Raw genomic sequence first — 22,142 nt, forward strand, 5'->3', positions numbered from 1 at the left:
ATCTAAATGTTTGAATACGGTTTTTAAACCTCCTGTAGTTATTCCGGAGGTTTTTCCCGTCCCTGATGCTATTTCTGAAGTAATTTCCAGGGAATGGAATAATTTGGGTAATTCATTTACTCCTTCTAAACACTTTAAGCAATTATATCCTGTGCCATCTGACAGATTAGAGTTTTGGGACAAAATCCCTAAGGTTGATGGGGCTATCTCTACTCTTGCTAAACGTACTACTATTCCTACGGCAGATAGTACTTCCTTTAAGGATCCTTTAGATAGGAAACTTGAATCCTTTCTAAGAAAAGCTTACTTATGTTCAAGTAATCTTCTTAGACCTGCTATATCTTTGGCGGATGTTGCTGCAGCCTCAACTTTCTGGTTGGAAGCTTTAGCACAACAAGTAACAGATCATAATACTCATAGCATTGTTAATCTTCTTCAACATGCTAATAACTTTATTTGTGATGCCATCTTTGATATCATTAGGGTTGATGTCAGGTATATGTCTTTAGCTATTTTAGCTAGAAGAGCTTTATGGCTTAAAACTTGGAATGCTGATATGTCTTCTAAGTCAACTTTGCTTTCCCTTTCTTTCCAGGGTAATAAATTGTTTGGTTCACAGTTGGATTCTATTATTTCAACTGTTACTGGGGGGAAAGGAACTTTTTTACCACAGGATAAAAAATCTAAATGTAAATTTAGGTCTGCTAATCGTTTTCGTTCCTTTCGTCACAATAAGGAACAAAAACCTGATCCTTCCCCTACAGGAGCGGTATCAGTTTGGAAACCATCTCCAGTCTGGAATAAATCCAAGCCTTTTAGAAAGCCAAAGTCAGCTCCCAAGTCCACATGAAGGTGCGGCCCTCATTCCAGCCCAGCTGGTAGGGGGCAGATTACGATTTTTCAAAGACATTTGGATCAATTCGATTCACAATCTTTGGATTCAGAATATTGTTTCACAAGGGTACAGAATAGGCTTCAAGATAAGGCCTCCTGCAAGAAGATTTTTTCTTTCCTGTGTCCCAATAAATCCAGTGAAGGCTCAAGCATTTCTGAAATGTGTTTCAGATCTAGAGTTGGCTGGAGTATTTGTGCCAGTTCCAGTTTTGGAACAGGGGCTGGGGTTTTACTCAAATCTCTTCATTGTACCAAAGAAGGAGAATTCCTTCAGACTAGTTCTGGATTTAAAAATATTGAATCGTTATGTAAGGATACCAACATTCAAAATGGTAACTATAAGGACTATTCTGCCTTTTGTTCAGCAAGGGCATTATATGTCCACAATAGATTTACAAGATGCATATCTGCATATTCCGATTCATCCAGATCACTATCAGTTTCTGAGATTCTCTTTTCTAGACAAGCATTACCAGTTTGTGGCTCTGCCGTTTGGCCTAGCAACAGCTCCAAGGATTTTTACAAAGGTTCTCGGTGCCCTTCTATCTGTAATAAGAGAACAGGGTATTGTGGTATTTCCTTATTTGGACGATATCTTGGTACTTGCTCAGTCTTTACATTTAGCAGAATCTCATACGAATCGACTTGTATCGTTTCTTCGAGAACATGGTTGGAGGATCAATTTACCAAAGAGTTTGTTGATTCCTCAGACAAGGGTAACCTTTTTAGGTTTCCAGATAGATTCAGTGTCCATGACTCTGTCACTGACGGACAAGAGACGTCTGAAATTGGTTTCAGCTTGTCGAAACCTTCAGTCTCAATCATTCCCTTCGGTAGCCTTATGCATGGAAATTCTAGGTCTTATGACTGCTGCATCGGACGCGATCCCCTTTGCTCGTTTTCACATGCGACCTCTTCAGCTCTGTATGCTGAACCAGTGGTGCAGGGATTATACAAAGATATCACAATTAATATCTTTAAAACCGATTGTACGACACTCTCTGACGTGGTGGACAGACCACCATCGTTTAGTTCGGGGTGCTTCTTTTGTTCTTCCGACCTGGACTGTGATCTCAACAGATGCAAGTCTGACAGGTTGGGGAGCTGTATGGGGGTCTCTGACAGCACAAGGGTTTTGGGAATCTCAGGAGGCGAGATTACCAATCAACATTTTGGAACTCTGTGCAATTTTCAGAGCTCTTCAGTCGTGGCCTCTTCTAAATAGAGAGTCGTTCATTTGTTTTCAGACGGACAATGTCACAACCGTGGCATATGTCAATCATCAAGGAGGGACTCACAGTCCTCTGGCTATGAAAGAAGTATCTTGAATACTTGTATGGGCGGAATCCAGCTCCTGTCTAATTTCTGTGGTTCATATCCCAGGTATAGACAATTGGGAAACGGATTATCTCAGTCGCCAAACATTACATCCGGGCGAATGGTCTCTTCACCCAGAGGTATTTCGTCAGATTGTCCAAATGTGGGGACTTCCAGAATTAGATCTGATGGCTTCTCATCTAAACAAAAATCTTCCCAGGTATCTGTCCAGATCCAGGGATCCTCAGGCGGAAGCAGTGGATGCTTTGTCACTTCCTTGGAAGTATCATCCTGCCTATATCTTTCCGCCTCTAGTTCTTCTTCCAAGAGTGATTTCCAAGATTCTAAAGGAACATTCGTTTGTTCTGCTGGTGGCTCCAGCATGGTCTCACAGGTTTTGGTATGCGGATCTTATCCGGATGGCTACTTGCCAACCGTGGACTCTTCCGTTAAGACCAGACCTTCTATCGCAAGGTCCTTTTCTTTCATGTAATTAGCAAGAGTCCATGAGCTAGTGACGTATGGGATATACATTCCTACCAGGAGGGGCAAAGTTTCCCAAACCTCAAAATGCCTATAAATACACCCCTCACCACACCCACAATTCAGTTTTACAAACTTTGCCTCCTATGGAGGTGGTGAAGTAAGTTTGTGCTAGATTCTACGTTGATATGCGCTCCGCAGCAAGTTGGAGCCCGGTTTTCCTCTCAGCGTGCAGTGAATGTCAGAGGGATGTGAGGAGAGTATTGCCTATTTGAATGCAGTGATCTCCTTCTACGGGGTCTATTTCATAGGTTCTCTGTTATCGGTCGTAGAGATTCATCTCTTACCTCCCTTTTCAGATCGACGATATACTCTTATTTATATACCATTACCTCTGCTGATTTTCGTTTCAGTACTGGTTTGGCTTTCTACAAACATGTAGATGAGTGTCCTGGGGTAAGTAAATCTTATTTTCTGTGACACTCTAAGCTATGGTTGGGCACTTTATTTATAAAGTTCTAAATATATGTATTCAAACATTTATTTGCCTTGACTCAGAATGTTCAACATTCCTTATTTTCAGACAGTCAGTTTCATATTTGGGATAATGCGTTTGAATCAATCATTTTTTCTTACCTTAAAAATTTGACTTTTTTTCCCTGTGGGCTGTTAGGCTCGCGGGGGCTGAAAATGCTTCATTTTATTGCGTCATTCTTGGCGCGGACTTTTTTGGCGCAAAAAATCTTTTCTGTTTCCGGCGTCATACGTGTCGCCGGAAGTTGCGTCATTTTTTGACGTCCTTTTGCGCCAAAAATGTCGGCGTTCCGGATGTGGCGTCATTTTTGGCGCTAAAAAGCATTTAGGCGCCAAACAATGTTGGCGTATTATTTGGCGCCAAAAAATATGGGCGTCGCTTTTGTCTCCACATTATTTCAGTCTCATTTTTTCTTTGCTTCTGGTTACTAGAAGCTTATTTATTGGCATTTTTTCCCATTCCTGAAACTGTCATTTAAGGAATTTGATCAATTTTGCTTTATATGTTGTTTTTTCTCTTACATATTGCAAGATGTCTCACGTTGCATCTGAGTCAGAAGATACTTCAGGAAAATCGCTGTCTAGTGCTGGAACTACCAAAGCTAAGTGTATCTGCTGTAAACTTTTGGTAGCTATTCCTCCGGCTGTTGTTTGTATTAATTGTCATGACAAACTTGTTAAAGCAGATATTTCCTTTAGTAATGTACCATTGCCTGTTGCAGTTCCCTCAACATCTAAGGTGCAGAATGTTCCTGATAACATAAGAGATTTTGTTTCTGAATCCATCAAGAAGGCTATGTCTGTTATTTCTCCTTCTAGTAAACATAAAAAATCTTTTAAAACTTCTCTCTCTACAGATGAATTTTTAAATGAACATCATCATTCTGATTCTGATGACTCTTCTGGTTCAGAGGATTCTGTCTCAGAGATTGATGCTGATAAATCTTCATATTTATTTCAAATGGAATTTATTCGTTCTTTACTTAAAGAAGTACTAATTGCTTTAGAAATAGAGAATTCTGGTCCTCTTGATACTAATTCTAAACGTTTAGATAAGGTGTTTAAATCTCCTGTGGTTATTCCAGAAGTTTTTCCTGTTCCTAATGCTATTTCTGAAGTAATTTCCAGAGAATGGGATAAATTGGGTAATTCATTTACTCCTTCTAAACGTTTTAAGCAATTATATCCTGTGCCGTCTGACAGATTAGAATTTTGGGACAAAATCCCTAAAGTTGATGGGGCTATTTCTACCCTTGCTAAACGTACTACTATTCCTACGTCAGATGGTACTTCGTTTAAAGATCCTTTAGATAGGAAAATTGAATCCTTTCTAAGAAAAGCTTATCTGTGTTCAGGTAATCTTCTTAGACCTGCTATATCTTTGGCTGATGTTGCTGCAGCTTCAACTTTTTGGTTGGAGACTTTAGCACAACAAGTAACAAATCATGATTCTCATAATATTATTATTCTTCTTCAGCATGCTAATAATTTTATCTGTGATGCCATTTTTGATATTATCAGAGTTGATGTCAGGTTTATGTCTCTAGCTATTTTAGCTAGAAGAGCTTTATGGCTTAAAACTTGGAATGCTGATATGGCTTCTAAATCAACTCTACTTTCCATTTCTTTCCAGGGTAACAAATTATTTGGTTCTCAGTTGGATTCCATTATCTCAACTGTTACTGGTGGGAAAGGAACTTTTTTACCACAGGATAAAAAATCGAAGGGTAAAAACAGGGCTAATAATCGTTTTCGTTCCTTTCGTTTCAACAAAGAACAAAAGCCTGATCCTTCATTCTCAGGAGCAGTTTCAGTTTGGAAACCATCTCCAGTCTGGAATAAATCCAAGCCTTCTAGAAAGGCAAAGCCTGCTTCTAAGTCCACATGAAGGTGCGGCCCTCATTCCAGCTCAGCTGGTAGGGGGCAGGGTTACGTTTTTTCAAAGAAATTTGGATCAATTCTGTTCACAATCTTTGGATTCAGAACATTGTTTCAGAAGGGTACAGAATTGGTTTCAAGATGAGACCTCCTGCAAAGAGATTTTTTCTTTCCCGTGTCCCAGTAAATCCAGTGAAAGCTCAAGCATTTCTGAATTGTGTTTCAGATCTAGAGTTGGCTGGAGTAATTATGCCAGTTCCAGTTCTGGAACAGGGGATGGGGTTTTATTCAAATCTCTTCATTGTACCAAAGAAGGAGAATTCCTTCAGACCAGTTCTGGATCTAAAAATATTGAATCGTTATGTAAGGATACCAACGTTCAAAATGGTAACTGTAAGGACTATCTTGCCTTTTGTTCAGCAAGGGCATTATATGTCCACAATAGATTTACAGGATGCTTATCTGCATATTCCGATTCATCCAGATTATTATCAGTTCCTGAGATTCTCTTTTCTGGACAAGCATTACCAGTTTGTGGCTCTGCCGTTTGGCCTAGCTACAGCTCCAAGAATTTTTACAAAGGTTCTCGGTGCCCTTCTGTCTGTAATCAGAGAACAGGGTATTGTGGTATTTCCTTATTTGGACGATATCTTGGTACTTGCTCAGTCTTTACATTTAGCAGAATCTCATACGAATCGACTTGTGTTGTTTCTTCAAGATCATGGTTGGAGGATCAATTTACCAAAAAGTTCATTGATTCCTCAGACAAGGGTAACCTTTCTGGGTTTCCAGATAGATTCAGTGTCCATGACTCTGTCTTTAACAGACAAGAGACGTCTAAAATTGATTTCAGCTTGTCGAAACCTTCAGTCACAATCATTCCCTTCGGTAGCCTTATGCATGGAAATTCTAGGTCTTATGACTGCTGCATCGGACGCGATCCCCTTTGCTCGTTTTCACATGCGACCTCTTCAGCTCTGTATGCTGAATCAATGGTGCAGGGATTACACAAAGATATCTCAATTAATATCTTTAAAACCGATTGTACGACACTCTCTAACGTGGTGGACAGATCACCATCGTTTAATTCAGGGGGCTTCTTTTGTGCTTCCGACCTGGACTGTAATTTCAACAGATGCTAGTCTCACAGGTTGGGGAGCTGTGTGGGGATCTCTGACGGCACAAGGAGTTTGGGAATCTCAGGAGGTGAGATTACCGATCAATATTTTGGAACTCCGTGCAATTTTCAGAGCTCTTCAGTCTTGGCCTCTTCTGAAGAGAGAATCGTTCATTTGTTTTCAGACAGACAATGTCACAACTGTGTCATACATCAATCATCAAGGAGGGACTCACAGTCCTCTGGCTATGAAAGAAGTATCTCGAATTCTGGTTTGGGCGGAATCCAGCTCCTGTCTAATCTCTGCGGTTCATATCCCAGGTATAGACAATTGGGAAGCGGATTATCTCAGTCGCCAAACATTGCATCCGGGCGAATGGTCTCTTCACCCAGAGGTATTTCTTCAGATTGTTCAAATATGGGAGCTTCCAGAAATAGATCTGATGGCGTCTCATCTAAACAAGAAACTTCCCAGGTATCTGTCCAGATCCCGGGATCCTCAGGCGGAAGCAGTGGATGCATTATCACTTCCTTGGAAGTATCATCCTGCTTATATCTTTCCGCCTCTAGTTCTTCTTCCAAGAGTAATCTCCAAGATTCTGAAGGAATGCTCGTTTGTTCTGCTGGTAGCTCCGGCATGGCCTCACAGGTTTTGGTATGCGGATCTTGTCCGGATGGCCTCTTGCCATCCGTGGACTCTTCCGCTACGCCCAGACCTTCTGTCACAAGGTCCTTTTTTCCATCAGGATCTCAAATCCTTAAATTTAAAGGTATGGAGATTGAACGCTTGATTCTTAGTCAAAGAGGTTTCTCTGACTCTGTGATTAATACTATGTTACAGGCTCGTAAATCTGTATCCAGAGAGATATATTATAGAGTCTGGAAGACTTATATTTCTTGGTGTCTTTCTCATCATTTTTCTTGGCATTCTTTTAGAATTCCAAGAATTTTACAGTTTCTTCAGGATGGTTTAGATAAAGGTTTGTCCGCAAGTTCCTTGAAAGGACAAATCTCTGCTCTTTCTGTTCTTTTTCACAGAAAGATTGCTAATCTTCCTGATATTCATTGTTTTGTACAAGCTTTGGTTCGTATAAAACCTGTCATTAAGTCAATTTCTCCTCCTTGGAGTTTGAATTTGGTTCTAGGGGCTCTTCAAGCTCCTCCGTTTGAACCTATGCATTCATTGGACATTAAATTACTTTCTTGGAAAGTTTTGTTCCTTTTGGCAATCTCTTCTGCCAGAAGAGTTTCTGATTTATCTGCTCTTTCTTGTAAGTCTCCTTTTCTGATTTTTCATCAGGATAAGGCAGTGTTGCGAACTTCTTTTGAATTTTTACCTAAAGTTGTGAATTCCAACAACATTAGTAGAGAAATTGTGGTTCCTTCATTATGTCCTAATCCTAAGAATTCTAAGGAGAAATCGTTACATTCTTTGGATGTTGTTAGAGCTTTCAAATATTATGTTGAAGCTACTAAGTCTTTCCGAAAGACTTCTAGTTTATTTGTTATCTTTTCCGGTTCTAGAAAAGGCCAGAAAGCTTCTGCCATTTCTTTGGCATCTTGGTTGAAATCTTTAATTCATCTTGCCTATGTTGAGTCGGGTAAAACTCCGCCTCAAAGGATTACAGCTCATTCTACTAGGTCAGTTTCTACTTCCTGGGCGTTTAGGAATGAAGCTTCGATTGATCAGATTTGCAAAGCAGCAACTTGGTCCTCTTTGCATACTTTTACTAAATTCTACCATTTTGATGTATTTTCTTCTTCTGAAGCAGTTTTTGGTAGAAAAGTACTTCAGGCAGCGGTTTCAATTTGAATCTTCTGCTTATGTTTTTCATTAAACTTTATTTTGGGTGTGGATTATTTTCAGCAGGAATTGGCTGTCTTTATTTTATCCCTCCCTCTCTAGTGACTCTTGCGTGGAAAGATCCACATCTTGGGTAATCATTATCCCATACGTCACTAGCTCATGGACTCTTGCTAATTACATGAAAGAAAACATAATTTATGTAAGAACTTACCTGATAAATTCATTTCTTTCATATTAGCAAGAGTCCATGAGGCCCACCCTTTTTTTGTGGTGGTTATGATTTTTGTATAAAGCACAATTATTCCAATTCCTTATTTTATATGCTTTCGCACTTTTTTATCACCCCACTTCTTGGCTATTCGTTAAACTGAATTGTGGGTGTGGTGAGGGGTGTATTTATAGGCATTTTGAGGTTTGGGAAACTTTGCCCCTCCTGGTAGGAATGTATATCCCATACGTCACTAGCTCATGGACTCTTGCTAATATGAAAGAAATGAATTTATCAGGTAAGTTCTTACATAAATTATGTTTTTTCCATCAGGATCTCAAATCCTTAAATTTGAAGGTATGGAGATTGAACGCTTGATTCTCAGTCATAGAGGTTTCTCTGACTCCGTAATTAATACTATGTTACAGGCTCGTAAATCTGTATCTAGGAAGATATATTACCGAGTCTGGAAGGTTTACATTTCTTGGTGTTCTTCTCATCATTTTTCTTGGCATTCTTTTAGAATTCCTAGAATTTTGCAGTTTCTTCAGGATGGTTTGGATAAAGGTTTTTCTGCAAGTTCCTTGAAAGGACAAATCTCTGCTCTTTCTGTTCTTTTTCACAGAAAGATTGATAATCTTCCTGATATTCATTGTTTTGTTCAGGCTTTGGTTCGTATAAAACCTGTCATTAAGTCAATTTCTCCTCCTTGGAGTTTGAATTTGGTTCTGGGGGCTCTTCAAGCTCCTCCGTTTGAACCTATGCATTCGCTGGATATTAAATTACTTTCTTGGAAAGTTTTGTTTCTTTTGGCCATCTCTTCTGCTAGAAGAGTTTCTGAATTATCTGCTCTTTCTTGTGAGTCTCCTTTTCTGATTTTTCATCAGGATAAGGCGGTGTTGCGAACTTCATTTAAATTTTTACCTAAGGTTGTGAATTCTAACAACATTAGTAGAGAAATTGTTGTTCCTTCATTGTGTCCTAATCCTAAGAACTCTAAGGAAAGATTGTTGCATTCTTTGGATGTAGTTAGAGCTTTGAAATATTATGTTGAAGCTACTAAAGATTTCCGAAAGACTTCTAGTCTATTTGTTATCTTTTCTGGTTCTAGGAAAGGTCAGAAGGCTTCTGCCATTTCTTTGGCATCTTGGTTAAAGTCTTTGATTCATCATGCTTATGTTGAGTCGGGTAGAACTCCGCCTCAAAGGATTACAGCTCATTCAACTAGGTCAGTCTCTACTTCCTGGGCATTTAGGAATGAAGCTTCAGTTGATCAGATTTGCAAAGCAGCAACTTGGTCTTCTTTGCATACTTGTACTAAATTCTATCATTTTGATGTGTTTTCTTCTTCTGAAGCAGTCTTTGGTAGAAAAGTACTTCAGGCAGCTGTTTCAGTTTGATTCTTCTGCTTATAATTTCAGTTTTTTTCATTATATGATTTAAACTTTGTTTTGGGGTGTGGATTATTTTTCAGCGGAATTGGCTGTTTTTATTTTTATCCCTCCCTCTCTAGTGACTCTTGCGTGGAAGATCCACATCTTGGGTATTCATTATCCCATACGTCACTAGCTCATGGACTTGCTAATTACATGAAAGAAAACATAATTTATGTAAGAACTTACCTGATAAATTCATTTCTTTCATATTAGCAAGAGTCCATGAGGCCCACCCTTTTTGAGGTGGTTATGATTTTTTTGTATAAAGCACAATTATTCCAATTCCTTATTTTTTATGCTTTCGCACTTTTTTCTTATCACCCCACTTCTTGGCTATTCGTTAAACTGATTTGTGGGTGTGGTGAGGGGTGTATTTATAGGCATTTTGAGGTTTGGGAAACTTTGCCCCTCCTGGTAGGAATGTATATCCCATACGTCACTAGCTCATGGACTCTTGCTAATTACATGAAAGAAAAGGCTCCCTTCCCCCCAATAACAGTTGAAATTATTGAATCCAACTGAGAACCAAATAATTTATTACCTTGGAAAGAGAGAGAAAGCAATGTTGACTTAGAAGTCATATCTGCATTCCAAGATTTAAGCCATAAAGCTCTTGTAGCTAAAATAGCTAAAGACATATACCTGACATCAATTCTAATTATATCAAAAATGGCATCACAAACAAAGTTATTAGCATGTTGAAGAAGTTTAACAATGCTATAAGCATTATGGTGTGGTGAGGGGTGTATTTATAGGCATTTTGAGGTTTGGGAAACTTTGCCCCTCCTGTTAGGAATGTATATCCCATACGTCACTAGCTCATGGACTCTTGCTAATATGAAAGAAATTAATTTATCAGGTAAGTTCTTACATAAATTATGTTTTTACCTCAGGACAAAAAATCTAAAGGTAAATATAGGGCTGCTAATCGTTTTCGTTCCTTTCCTCAGAATAAGGAGCAGAAGCCTGACCCTTGCTCTAAAGGAACGGTCTCCGTTTGGAAACCTTCTCTAGTCTGGAATAAATCCAAGCCTTTTAGAAAGTCAAAACCAGCTCCCAAATCCGCATGAAAGTGCAGCCCTCATTCCAGCACAGCTGGTAGGGGGCAGATTACGATTTTTCAAAGATGTTTGGATCAATTCGATTCACAATCTTTGGATTCAGAACATTGTTTCACAAGGGTACAGAATAGGTTTCAAGGTAAGGCCGCCTGTGAAAAGATTTTTTCTTTCACGCATTCCAGTAAATCCAGTGAAGGCTCAGGCGTTTCTGAAATGTGTTTCAGACCTAGAGTCGGCTGGGGTAATTATGCCAGTTCCAGTTCTGGAACAGGGTCTGGGGTTTTACTCAAATCTCTTTATTGTACCAAAGAAGGAGAATTCCTTCAGACCAGTTCTGGATCTAAAAATATTGAATCGTTATGTAAGGATACCAACATTCAAAATGGTGACTATAAGGACTATTCTGCCTTTTGTTCAGCAAGGGCATTATATGTCTACAATAGACTTACAGGATGCATATCTTCATATTCCAATTCATCCAGATCACTATCAGTTTCTGAGATTCTCTTTTCTAGACATGCATTACCAGTTTGTTGCTCTTCCTTTTGGCCTAGCAACAGCTCCAAGGATCTTTTCAAAGGTTCTCGGTGCCCTTCTCTCTGTAATCAGAGAACAGGGTATTGCGGTATTTCCTTATTTGGACGATATCTTGGTACTCGCTCAGTCTTTACATTCTGCAGAATCTCATACGAATCAACTTGTGCTGTTTCTTCAAAGACATGGTTGGAGGATCAATTTACCAAAGAGTTCCTTGATTCCTCAGACAAAGGTAACCTTTTTGGGTTTCCAAATAGATTCAGTGTCCATGACTTTGTCTCTAACAGAAAAGAGACGTCTGAAATTGGTTTCAGCTTGTCGAAACCTTCAGTCTCAATCATTCCCTTCTGTAGCTTTGTGCATGGAAATTCTAGGTCTCATGATTGCTGCATCAGACGCGATCCCTTTTGCTCGTTTTCACATGAGACCTCTTCAGCTTTGTATGCTGAACCAGTGGTGCAGGAATTATACAAAGATATCAAAACTAATATCCTTAAATCCCATTGTTCGATCTTCTCTAACTTGGTGGTTATCATCACCATCGTTTAATTCAAGGGGCCTCTTTTGTTCGTCCAACCTGGACTGTGATCTCAACAGATGCGAGTCTTTCAGGTTGGGGAGCTGTATGGGGATCTCTGACAGCGCAGGGGGTTTGGGAATCTCAGGAGGCCGAGATTACCAATCAACATTTTGGAACTCTGTGCGATTTTCAGAGCTCTTCAGTTCTGGCCTCTTCTGAAGAGAGAATCATTTATTTGTTTTCAGACAGACAATGTCACAACCGTGGCGTATGTCAATCATCAAGGTGGGACTCACAGTCCTCAAGCCATGAAAGAAGTATCTCGGATACTTGTATGGGTGGAATCCAGCTCCTGTCTAATTTCTGCGGTTCACATCCCAGGTGTAGACAATTCGGAAGCGGATTATCTCAGTCGCCAGACGTTACATCCGGGCGAATGGTCTCTTCACCCAGAGGTATTTTTTCAGATTGTTCAAATCTGGGGATTTCCAGAAATAGATCTGATGGCCTCTCATCTAAACAAGAAACTTCACAGGTATCTGTCCAGATCCAGGGATCCTCAGGCGGAAGCAGTGGACGCATTGTCGCTTCCTTGGAATTATCATCCTGCCTATATCTTTCCGCCTCTAGTTCTTCTTCCAAAAGGGATTTCCAAGATTCTAATGGAGCGTTCGTTTGTACTGCTGGTGGCTCCAGCATGGCCTCACAGGTTTTGGTATGCGGATCTCATTCGGATGGCCAGTTGCCAACCTTGGACACTTCCGTTAAGACCAGACCTTCTATCTCAAGGCCCATTTTTCCATCAGGATCTCAAATCATTAAATTTGAAGGAATGGAAATTGAACGCTTGATTCTTAGTCATAGAGGTTTCTCTGACTCAGTGATTAATACTATGTTACAGGCTCGTAAATCTGTGTCTAGGAAGATTTATTATCGAGTCTGGAAGACTTACATTTCTTGGTGTTCTTCTCATAAATTCTCTTGGCATTCTTTTAGAATTCCTAGAATTTTACAGTTTCTTCAGGATGGTTTGGATAAGGGTTTGTCTGCAAGCTCTTTGAAAGGACAAATCTCTGCTCTTTCTGTTCTTTTTCACAGAAAGATTTCTAATCTTCCTGATATTCATTGTTTTGTACAGGCTTTGGTTCGTATCAAACCTGTCATTAAGTAAATCTATCCTCCTTGGAGTCTTAATTTGGTTCTGAGGGCTTTACAGGCTCCTCCGTTTGAACCTATGCATTCTCTGGATATTAAATTACTTTCTTGGAAAGTTTTGTTCCTTTTGGCTATCTCTTCTGCTAGAAGAGTTTCTGAGTTAACTGCTCTTTCTTGTGAATCTCCTTTTCTGATTTTTCATCAGGATAAGGCAGTGTTGCGGACTTCATTTCAATTTTTACCTAAGGTTGTGAATTCTAACAATATTAGTAGAGAAATTGTTGTCCCTTCATTGTGTCCTAATCCTAAGAATTCTCTGGAAAGATCTTTACATTCTTTGGATGTAGTAAGAGCTTTGAAATATTATGTTGAAGCTACTAAAGATTTTAGAAAGACTTCTAGTCTATTTGTTAGTTTTTCTGGTTCCAGGAAGGGTCAGAAGGCTTCTGCCATTTCTTTGGCGTCTTGGTTAAAGTCTTTGATTCATCATGCTTATGTGGAGTCGGGTAAGTCCCCGCCTCAAAGGATTATGGCTCATTCTACTAGGTCAGTTTCTACTTCCTGGGCTTTTAGGAATGAAGCTTCTGTTGATCAGATTTGCAAAGCAGCAACTTGGTCTTCTTTGCATAATTTTACTAAATTCTACCATTTTGATGTTTTCTCTTCTTCTGAAGCAGTTTTTGGTAGAAAAGTACTTCAGGCAGCTGTTTCAGTTTGATTCTTCTGCTTATAATTTCAGTTTTTTTTCATTATAAAGATTAAAACTTTTGATTTGGGTTGTGGATTATTTTTTCAGCGGAATTGGCTGTCTTTATTTTATCCCTCCCTCTCTAGTGACTCTTGCGTGGAAGTTCCACATCTTGGGTATCTGCTATCCCATACGTCAATAGCTCATGGACTCTTGCTAATTACATGAAAGAAAACATAATTTATGTAAGAACTTACCTGATAAATTCATTTCTTTCATATTAGCAAGAGTCCATGAGGCCCACCCTTTTTTGTGGTGGTTATGATTTTTTTGTATAAAGCACAATTATTCCAATTCCTTATTTTTTATGCTTTCGCACTTTTTTCTTATCACCCCACTTCTTGGCTATTCGTTAAACTGATTTGTGGGTGTGGTGAGGGGTGTATTTATAGGCATTTGAGGTTTGGGAAACTTTGCCCCTCCTGTTAGGAATGTATATCCCATACGTCACTAGCTCATGGACTCTTGCTAATATGAAAGAAATGAATTTATCAGGTAAGTTCTTACATAAATTATGTTTTTACCTCAGGACAAAAAATCTAAAGGTAAATATAGGGCTGCTAATCGTTTTCGTTCCTTTCGTCAGAATAAGGAGCAGAAGCCTGACCCTTCCTCTAAAGGAACGGTCTCCGTTTGGAAACCTTCTCTAGTCTGGAATAAATCCAAGCCTTTTAGAAAGTCAAAACCAGCTCCCAAATCCGCATGAAAGTGCGGCCCTCATTCCAGCACAGCTGGTAGGGGGCAGATTACGATTTTTCAAAGATGTTTGGATCAATTCGATTCACAATCTTTGGATTCAGAACATTGTTTCACAAGGGTACAGAATAGGTTTCAAGGTAAGGCCGCCTGTGAAAAGATTTTTTCTTTCACGCATTCCAGTAAATCCAGTGAAGGCTCAGGCGTTTCTGAAATGTGTTTCAGACCTAGAGTCGGCTGGGGTAATTATGCCAGTTCCAGTTCTGGAACAGGGTCTGGGGTTTTACTCAAATCTCTTTATTGTGCCAAAGAAGGAGAATTCCTTCAGACCAGTTCTGGATCTTAAAATATTGAATCGTTATGTAAGGATACCAACATTCAAAATGGTGACTATAAGGACTATTCTGCCTTTTGTTCAGCAAGGGCATTATATGTCTACAATAGACTTACAGGATGCATATCTTCATATTCCAATTCATCCAGATCACTATCAGTTTCTGAGATTCTCTTTTCTAGACATGCATTACCAGTTTGTTGCTCTTCCTTTTGGCCTAGCAACAGCTCCAAGGATCTTTTCAAAGGTTCTCGGTGCCCTTCTCTCTGTAATCAGAGAACAGGGTATTGCGGTATTTCCTTATTTGGACAATATCTTGGTACTCGCTCAGTCTTTACATTCTGCAGAATCTCATACGAATCAACTTGTGCTGTTTCTTCAAAGACATGGTTGGAGGATCAATTTACCAAAGAGTTCCTTGATTCCTCAGACAAAGGTAACCTTTTTGGGTTTCCAAATAGATTCAGTGTCCATGACTTTGTCTCTAACAGAAAAGAGACGTCTGAAATTGGTTTCAGCTTGTCGAAACCTTCAGTCTCAATCATTCCCTTCTGTAGCTTTGTGCATGGAAATTCTAGGTCTCATGATTGCTGCATCAGACGCGATCCCTTTTGCTCGTTTTCACATGAGACCTCTTCAGCTTTGTATGCTGAACCAGTGGTGCAGGGATTATACAAAGATATCACAACTAATATCCTTAAATCCCATTGTTCGATCTTCTCTAACTTGGTGGTTATCATCACCATCGTTTAATTCAAGGGGCCTCTTTTGTTCGTCCAACCTGGACTGTGATCTCAACAGATGCGAGTCTTTCAGGTTGGGGAGCTGTATGGGGATCTCTGACAGCGCAGGGGGTTTGGGAATCTCAGGAGGCCGAGATTACCAATCAACATTTTGGAACTCCGTGCGATTTTCAGAGCTCTTCAGTTCTGGCCTCTTCTGAAGAGAGAATCATTTATTTGTTTTCAGACAGACAATGTCACAACCGTGGCGTATGTCAATCATCAAGGTGGGACTCACAGTCCTCAAGCCATGAAAGAAGTATCTCGGATACTTGTATGGGTGGAATCCAGCTCCTGTCTAATTTCTGAGGTTCACATCCCAGGTGTAGACAATTGGGAAGCGGATTATCTCAGTCGCCAGACGTTACATCCGGGCAAATGGTCTCTTCACCCAGAGGTATTTTTTCAGATTGTTCAAATCTGGGGATTTCCAGAAATAGATCTGATGGCCTCTCATCTAAACAAGAAACTTCACAGGTATCTGTCCAGATCCAGGGATCCTCAGGCGGAAGCAGTGGACGCATTGTCGCTTCCTTGGAATTATCATCCTGCCTATATCTTTCCGCCTCTAGTTCTTCTTCCAAAAGGGATTTCCAAGATTCTAATGGAGCGTTCGTTTGTACTGCTGGTGGCTCCAGCATGGCCTCACAGGTTTTGGTATGCGGATCTCATTCGGATGGCCAGTTGCCAACCTTGGACACTTCCGTTAAGACCAGACCTTCTATCTCAAGGCCCATTTTTCCATCAGGATCTCAAATCATTAAATTTGAAGGAATGGAAATTGAACGCTTGATTCTTAGTCATAGAGGTTTCTCTGACTCAGTGATTAATACTATGTTACAGGCTCGTAAATCTGTGTCTAGGAAGATTTATTATCGAGTCTGGAAGACTTACATTTCTTGGTGTTCTTCTCATAAATTCTCTTGGCATTCTTTTAGAATTCCTAGAATTTTACAGTTTCTTCAGGATGGTTTGGATAAGGGTTTGTCTGCAAGCTCTTTGAAAGGACAAATCTCTGCTCTTTCTGTTCTTTTTCACAGAAAGATTTCTAATCTTCCTGATATTCATTGTTTTGTACAGGCTTTGGTTCGTATCAAACCTGTCATTAAGTAAATCTATCCTCCTTGGAGTCTTAATTTGGTTCTGAGGGCTTTACATGCTCCTCCGTTTGAACCTATGCATTCTCTGGATATTAAATTACTTTCTTGGAAAGTTTTGTTCCTTTTGGCTATCTCTTCTGCTAGAAGAGTTTCTGAGTTATCTGCTCTTTCTTGTGAATCTCCTTTTCTGATTTTTCATCAGGATAAGGCAGTGTTGCGGACTTCATTTCAATTTTTACCTAAGGTTGTGAATTCTAACAATATTAGTAGAGAAATTGTTGTCCCTTCATTGTGTCCTAATCCTAAGAATTCTCTGGAAAGATCTTTACATTCTTTGGATGTAGTAAGAGCTTTGAAATATTATGTTGAAGCTACTAAAGATTTTAGAAAGACTTCTAGTCTATTTGTTAGTTTTTCTGGTTCCAGGAAGGGTCAGAAGGCTTCTGCCATTTCTTTGGCGTCTTGGTTAAAGTCTTTGATTCATCATGCTTATGTGGAGTCGGGTAAGTCCCCGCCTCAAAGGATTATGGCTCATTCTACTAGGTCAGTTTCTACTTCCTGGGCTTTTAGGAATGAAGCTTCTGTTGATCAGATTTGCAAAGCAGCAACTTGGTCTTCTTTGCATAATTTTACTAAATTCTACCATTTTGATGTTTTCTCTTCTTCTGAAGCAGTTTTTGGTAGAAAAGTACTTCAGGCAGCTGTTTCAGTTTGATTCTTCTGCTTATAATTTCAGGTTTTTTTTCATTATAAAGATTAAAACTTTTGATTTGGGTTGTGGATTATTTTTTCAGCGGAATTGGCTGTCTTTATTTTATCCCTCCCTCTCTAGTGACTCTTGCGTGGAAGTTCCACATCTTGGGTATCTGCTATCCCATACGTCACTAGCTCATGGACTCTTGCTAATTACATGAAAGAAAACATAATTTATGTAAGAACTTACCTGATAAATTCATTTCTTTCATATTAGCAAGAGTCCATGAGGCCCACCCTTTTTTGTGGTGGTTATGATTTTTTTGTATAAAGCACAATTATTCCAATTCCTTATTTTTTATGCTTTCGCTCCTTTCTATCACCCCACTTCTTGGCTATTCGTTAAACTGAATTGTGGGTGTGGTGAGGGGTGTATTTATAGGCATTTTGAGGTTTGGGAAACTTTGCCCCTCCTGGTAGGAATGTATATCCCATACGTCACTAGCTTATGGACTCTTGCTAATATGAAAGAAATGAATTTATCAGGTAAGTTCTTACATAAATTATGTTTTCTTAAAACATTACTTTTTATTAAGTGCCTAGGAAAAAGTTCACTTGTGTCTGAGGCCTCTGCACCTACACTGATTTCATGCACAAAACACATACATGTCTCCATCCTGTTATTGGATCTGTGAGGCTCAGGGCTGAGTTTGAGCATTCCAGGAGTGGATACTAAATTTTCTAATAGTGAGTTAAAGTTGTTAATGGAATATTGCAGATTACAGACATCTGGGTGCAGTGTTTAGTGTCTCTGGATGCATTAATAGATACTGGGATAAAACAGATTTTAAAGGGACACTTAAGTCAACATTAAACTTTCATGATTCAGATAGAACATGTAATTTTAAACAACTTTCCATTTTACTTCCATTAACAAAATGTGCACAGTCTTTTTATATTTACACTTTTTGAGTCACCAGCTCCTACTGAGCATGTGCAAGAACTCCCAGAATATACGTATATGCATTTGTGATTGACTAATGGCTGTCACATGATACAGGAGGAGTGGAAATAGACATAACTGAAATTTGTCAGAAAAAATCTACTAAATGTAGCCACCAATCAGCAAGCGCTACCCAGGTACTGAACCAAAAAATTGTGTTGGCTCCTAACCTTACATTTCTGCTTTTTCAAATAAAGATAGCAAGAAAATGAAGAAAAAATGATAATAGGAGTAAATTAGAAAGTTGCTTAAAATTGCATGCTCTATCTGAATCATGAAAGAAAAAAATTGGGTTTAGTGTCCCTTTAAGCTGTGGAATGGAACCATGCACTGTAGACATTGTATGCTGCAAAATCATTGCCCTGGTTACAGTTAGAAATAAAATGTGACATACTAAAACTTTCCCAAGATTGATTGTATCAAGAAAAAAAGTGTTTATAATAGTTTACAGAAGCTGTATATAATAGTTGTGTATTGTTTAAATTAATCAAAAACTTCAGTAGTGCAGATTGTGTTGCTTGTCTTACTAAAGGTTGTCATAGCAACACTGAAATTCCATCTAAAAGAATAGAGTTGTATTCATTAACATTTCTGCATTTCCTATTGTTCCTAATTGTGCATGCTTTAAATTACAGTGCAAGCACATCCTTGCTGTTTATCTCAGTCAAGCCTTGGGAAGTTGCCAGGAACTTACTGTGTCTGACAAGCAAATGTGTGATATACTACTAGCAAATGAAGACTTGCAAATACCCTGACCTGGAATGAAGAAAAAGAAAAAGCCAGCAATGGAGATGGTAGATAACTCATATTAGCTTAGATATAAGTAGAAGAATAAACTTTTCGTCTTTTTTATTGTGTATTATTAATAATGAAAAATAAAAGAATGTCAGTTCTTTAAAACACTTAGATTCTTCTTCTTTTTTAGTCATATCACTAAAAGTGTAATTAAAGAAACACTGTATTATATTTTTCTCTTATTGTGTTCCCAATGATTTTTTCTTCATAAACGGGGAGAGCCCACAGCTGCATTCATTACTTTTGGGAATTCAGAACCTGGCCACCAGGAGGAGGCAAAGACACCCCAGCCAAAGGCTTAAATACCTCCACCACTTCCCTCATTCCCCAGTCATTCTTTGCCTTTCATCACAGGAGGTTGGCAGAGAAGTGTCAGAAGATTCAGAGTAGTCTCTTATGGAGGGTACTACTCTTCAGAATGGGACTGGAGTTTTAAGTAGTCCTGTCAGCCTCTCAGTGAGAGCATTGATGAAAGTTAGTGTCCTGTCAGGATATGAGTGTTATTAAATTTTATATATATATATATATATGTCTACACCAAATGATTCATTTATTTGTGAGGCTGTTTGTGACACAGCCCCCCTTTCTCATTTGTCAAGGACACATTGCAGGCATTTATCCCAATTCATCAAAGGAACTGTTTTCAGAGTTATCTTAGAAAGAACAATGGATTATATTATAATGGTTTACGAATATTCATAATAAAAACAAAGAGGCTTTTTTCATTAAGGCTATAGAACAAATACACAAAGGTAACAGAGGAGGTAGTAGACTTCTGGAACTACGAAAAAGGGAGACAGTTTGGATCCATAAATTGGGAACGCTAGAACCTAATGGGTTAAATAGAGATATTGACCTAGCAGCATTTCTATAATCATTGGTATACTAACTGGGGAGACTTTTCTGAACACCATTTGATCTCTCCCCCATGTATGTATTCCAAAAAATCACGAGACAGTTAATTTATGTTTGATGTTTTTAGAGTTTTAAAAGTATATAAACCATTAGGAAATATACACTATGGCTCTTAATTAAGTTAGTTTGGAATATCCTATCACTTTAGAATTTTATCTCCCCTTTTAATAATATGCTAATTTTATGGTGTTCTGACATTTCTTGTTCTTTTAAGTATCCTTTCTTCATTAACAAATATGAGGAAGAAAAAATACGAGTATACATAACGTATCCCAGTAATTCTGTACCTATTTTTAATAACATTACAGTAATTCTGTACCTATTCTTAATCACATTTTTTAAAATGAAAGTCACAATACAATTCGTTAAGTTTACTGTGTATATATATATTTTACGATTATATTTTTTTTATATAGACCTTATTCTATTAAGTATCGTTACAAACTGGATACTTCAATTTGATATAGTAACACTCAAAGTTACAAACAAGCACACAAAAAGTTCGATTGCCAACTTGGAACTAAAAATCTATTGTCAATTTCAAATGCATGACTAACGAAACTAGAAAAAGAAAACTAAAAATACTGGGTTTAGTAGAACAGTAAAACCTGGCCACTTGCCCTTAAACAAAATGGCGACCGAGGGGCTAACACTTGGCCAATCAGCCACAGCCACACGCATTTATAGAGCTAGGTTGGGGGACGGCCCACACCTCTGATGAAGTAACCCATTGGTTACGAAACGCGTTAGGCTCCGCCCCCCGCCACACGTCACACCTGCACGCTTTCGAGTGCACAGCATACACGGAGCTGCATAAGGTAATCGGTGCTGGGCAACGAAATTAGCCTTATTAGCTCCGATTGATACCTTTGGTGCTCCTTACTTGTATACTTGTATATTTGGATATCTGTGATACTGTTAACTTCTAACGTTTTAACGGTTGTGGAGCAATTTAGTGTATGCATTTGGAAACAGACCTTTTGTATAAGGATCTTATTACCGGGCAGCACTACGGCTCACTACCATTGTATATATATGTTTGTTCTACTTGCATCCTAATCAGACAAGTGTGTCTGTTTTATACTATTCAAAATAAATATATGGTTTTATAATCTCTGTTATACTATAGTGTATTGTGTGGTCAATTGAGATATATAGACTATACACACACCTCTATACATATAATATCCCCTTACTCCCCTTATCACTGACAACGGATAACGGTGATCCACTGAAGATACACCTAACACCGGAGGATCGCGGACACACGAGAAGGGAGAAAAGGAACAGAGTACAACCATATAAGTGCACTTCTAGTACCTCACTACTTGAGGGTACACCAGGTGAGCGCGGATAATTCCCCCCACTGTTTGCTTTTTATGTTACTTCTGTGAACGTATTACACGAAGTGTGCCCCTGTGCGCCTGTCTCCTTCTATACTTTTCCATATATATATATATATATATATATATATATATAGTTTTCAAAGATTAAATATGTACCTCAGACTATTAAATAATAGGTACGAATAAATGGATATGAAATTGTCTGTATAATATTAAATGTGAATGTCTGCTAAAGGAAAAATATAAATAACATCCTATGTTTTTATACACTCAGCAAGAGATATACAGATATTCAATATTTATATTGATATGGGAAAGTAGTCCAATATAAATATAATTATGGGAAATTACATCTGATTGCTGATCTCAAGGTATGTATGTGAGATATTAATTAGATCCACACTAAAAGTATTAAAATCCTTTTAAATACCCATATATGTTAAATTTATAAGAATTACTTTGTATTGTGGGAAGTGTATCATGTTTAATGTTGATGAAATGCCCAGATTAAATGATAATAAGTAATCCTATACAAATTGGACATAATTGTATGCTGAGGCAAGAAATAGTGAATACACTAAATATACATTTTAAAAATATATATGAATCTGTATTAAACTGTTTAGCAATATTGATAATGAAACTGTATGTCAAGTTGTCTGCTGCCATCTAGTGGTTTGTGCAAAAGCTGCAACCAATGTGAATTATAGTGTCAAATGACCATATATTCCCAGTAAACCAATCAGGGACAAGATCCATTAAGGGCCTATCAAGAGACAAGCT

The 22,142-nt window shown here is 38.5% G+C and overlaps 1 protein-coding gene across 1 annotated transcript in view; it reads left to right on the top strand.

The window, feature by feature from the left end:
- The window catches only part of ZSWIM7 (zinc finger SWIM-type containing 7), a 413,683-nt gene extending 394,478 nt beyond the window's left edge, over positions 1-19,205 (top strand). The window contains exon 6 of the mRNA XM_053706119.1: positions 18,939-19,205. Within this exon, the coding sequence (XP_053562094.1) occupies positions 18,939-19,058 (120 nt within the window). The 3' untranslated portion in view covers positions 19,059-19,205. The remainder of the gene's footprint in view (positions 1-18,938) is intronic.
- Positions 19,206-22,142: the final 2,937 nt, after the last annotated feature.

The sequence above is a fragment of the Bombina bombina genome, chromosome 3 (genome assembly GCF_027579735.1).
Source record: "Bombina bombina isolate aBomBom1 chromosome 3, aBomBom1.pri, whole genome shotgun sequence".
Lineage (NCBI taxonomy): Eukaryota > Metazoa > Chordata > Amphibia > Anura > Bombinatoridae > Bombina > Bombina bombina.